The sequence below is a fragment of the Colobus angolensis genome, unplaced genomic scaffold (genome assembly GCF_000951035.1).
Source record: "Colobus angolensis palliatus isolate OR3802 unplaced genomic scaffold, Cang.pa_1.0 Scaffold151, whole genome shotgun sequence".
Taxonomy (NCBI): Eukaryota; Metazoa; Chordata; class Mammalia; order Primates; family Cercopithecidae; genus Colobus; species Colobus angolensis.
Window position 1 is genome coordinate 470,476 of NW_012114611.1, and position 1,805 is coordinate 472,280.

At 46.0% G+C, this 1,805-nt stretch overlaps 1 protein-coding gene across 5 annotated transcripts in view; it reads right to left on the reverse strand.

Moving 5' to 3' along the window:
* The window catches only part of LARP4 (La ribonucleoprotein domain family, member 4), an 89,409-nt gene that overhangs the window by 18,421 nt on the left and 69,183 nt on the right, over positions 1-1,805 (reverse strand). For all 5 annotated transcript variants that reach the window (XM_011936125.1, XM_011936128.1, XM_011936127.1 and 2 more), the window contains one exon: positions 1,651-1,699. In XM_011936125.1, coding sequence (XP_011791515.1) covers positions 1,651-1,699 — 49 coding nt within the window. The remainder of the gene's footprint in view (positions 1-1,650; positions 1,700-1,805) is intronic.

Consider the following 1,805-nt stretch of genomic DNA (forward strand, 5'->3'; position numbering starts at 1 on the left):
GGCTAGTTTTTTCTATTTTTCAGTAGAGACGGGGTTTCACCGTGTTAGCCAGGATGGTCTCGATCTCCTGACCTCGTGATCCGCCCTTCTCGGCCTCCCAAAGTGCTGGGATTACAGGGTTGAGCCACCGCACCCGGCCTAAACCTCTTTTCTTTATGAATTATCCAGTCTCAAGTATTTCTTTCTAGCAATGTGAGACTGGCTTAAAGAAAATTGGTATTGAAGAGTGGAGCACTGCTAAAAGATAACTGAAAATGTGGAAGCAGTACTGGAACTGGGTAACAGATAGAGGGTGGAAGAGTCTGGAGGGCTCAAAAGGATAGAAGATGAGGAACTTCCTAGACTGGCTTGGGAGCCTCTGACTCGATTTCAGAGGATGTACGGCATCCTCTGAAAAGAAACTTATACCAGTCTGGTATAAGTCCAGGCAGAAACCTGCTCCAGGGGCACAATACAGAGGGGAAATATGGGGCTGAGGCCCTCACAACACGCCTCCACTAGGGCATAGTGGCAGAAGAAGGCCACCGTCCTCCAGACTCCAAAACAGGCATGGAAAAGCCACAGGCATTCAAGTGGGCCCGTAAGAGCAGCCTCCAGGGTTGATCCCTACAAAGTCAGAGAGGTGGAGCTGCCTAAGGCCTTGGGAGCCCAACCCTTGTATCAGTGCAACCTAGGAGTGGCCATAGAGTCAAAGGATATTATTTTATTATTTTTTGAGACAAAGTCTCACTTGGTTGCTCAGGCTGGAGTGCAGTGGCACAATCTTGGCTCACTGCAACCTCCATCTCCTGGGCTCAAGGGATCACCCTGCTTCAGCCTTCCAAGTAGCTGGGACCACAGGCGTGTACCGTGGTGCCTGGCTTATTTTTTTAATTTTGTAGAGATGGGGTTTCACCATGCTGCCCAGGCTGGTATCCAACTCCTGAGCTCAAATGATCTGTACATCTCAGCCTCACAAAGTGCTGACATTACAGACTTGAGTCGCCATGCCTGGCCAAAGGCAAGTATTTTGGAGCTTTAAGATGTCCTGACCATTCTGCTTGGTTTTGCACTTGCATGGGGCCTGTAGCCTCAAGTAATCCAACTGACTCAGCCTCCCAAAGAGCTGGGAAAACAGGCATGAGCCACGGTGCCCGACCCCATCTCTAGAGGAGGATCACTTAAGCCTGTCAAGGTTGCAGTGAGCCATGACTGTACCACAGCACTTCAGCCTGGGCAACATAGCAAGACCCTTCCTCCTCTGCCTCTCCCTAGAAATCCTTGATCTTGCATCAAGCATGGTAGCTCAGGCCTGTAATTCCAGTGCCCTGGGAAGCAGTAATATCCCATGTCTTGGAAAGAAAGAAGAAAGAAAAGGTGAGGAAAGTTAGAAAGACTTCGTGATTTTATTTAAAAATCACGTGAACACATTAATCTTCAAATAATTTTTTTTAGCAAGCAACACAAGTGAAACTCCATACTACAAGTGTGCTAGAGGGTGGGTATGTGGGTAGTGGTGGTAAAAATTTCAGGGTTAAATTTAGGCTCTATTTACCTTTGCTGAAGGGTACAATCAATAAAACAAAAACCCAGAAAGGAAAGACCAAAAGTCAATGCCATAGTAAATCACAGAAGAGAAAAAAGTCTGAATAAAAGTTTTAAAAAACTTACTGAGATCCTGTCATCTTCTCGTCGTCTTCGACCTCTGAAGAGAGTTCTCCTTTTAATAAGAAAAAGGTTGGGGTGGGGGGAGGAGAAGGGACAAGTCATAAGTTTCTTCAGATAGATACATTCTATCAAAGTTGTATACCTTTTTTTTTTTTTTT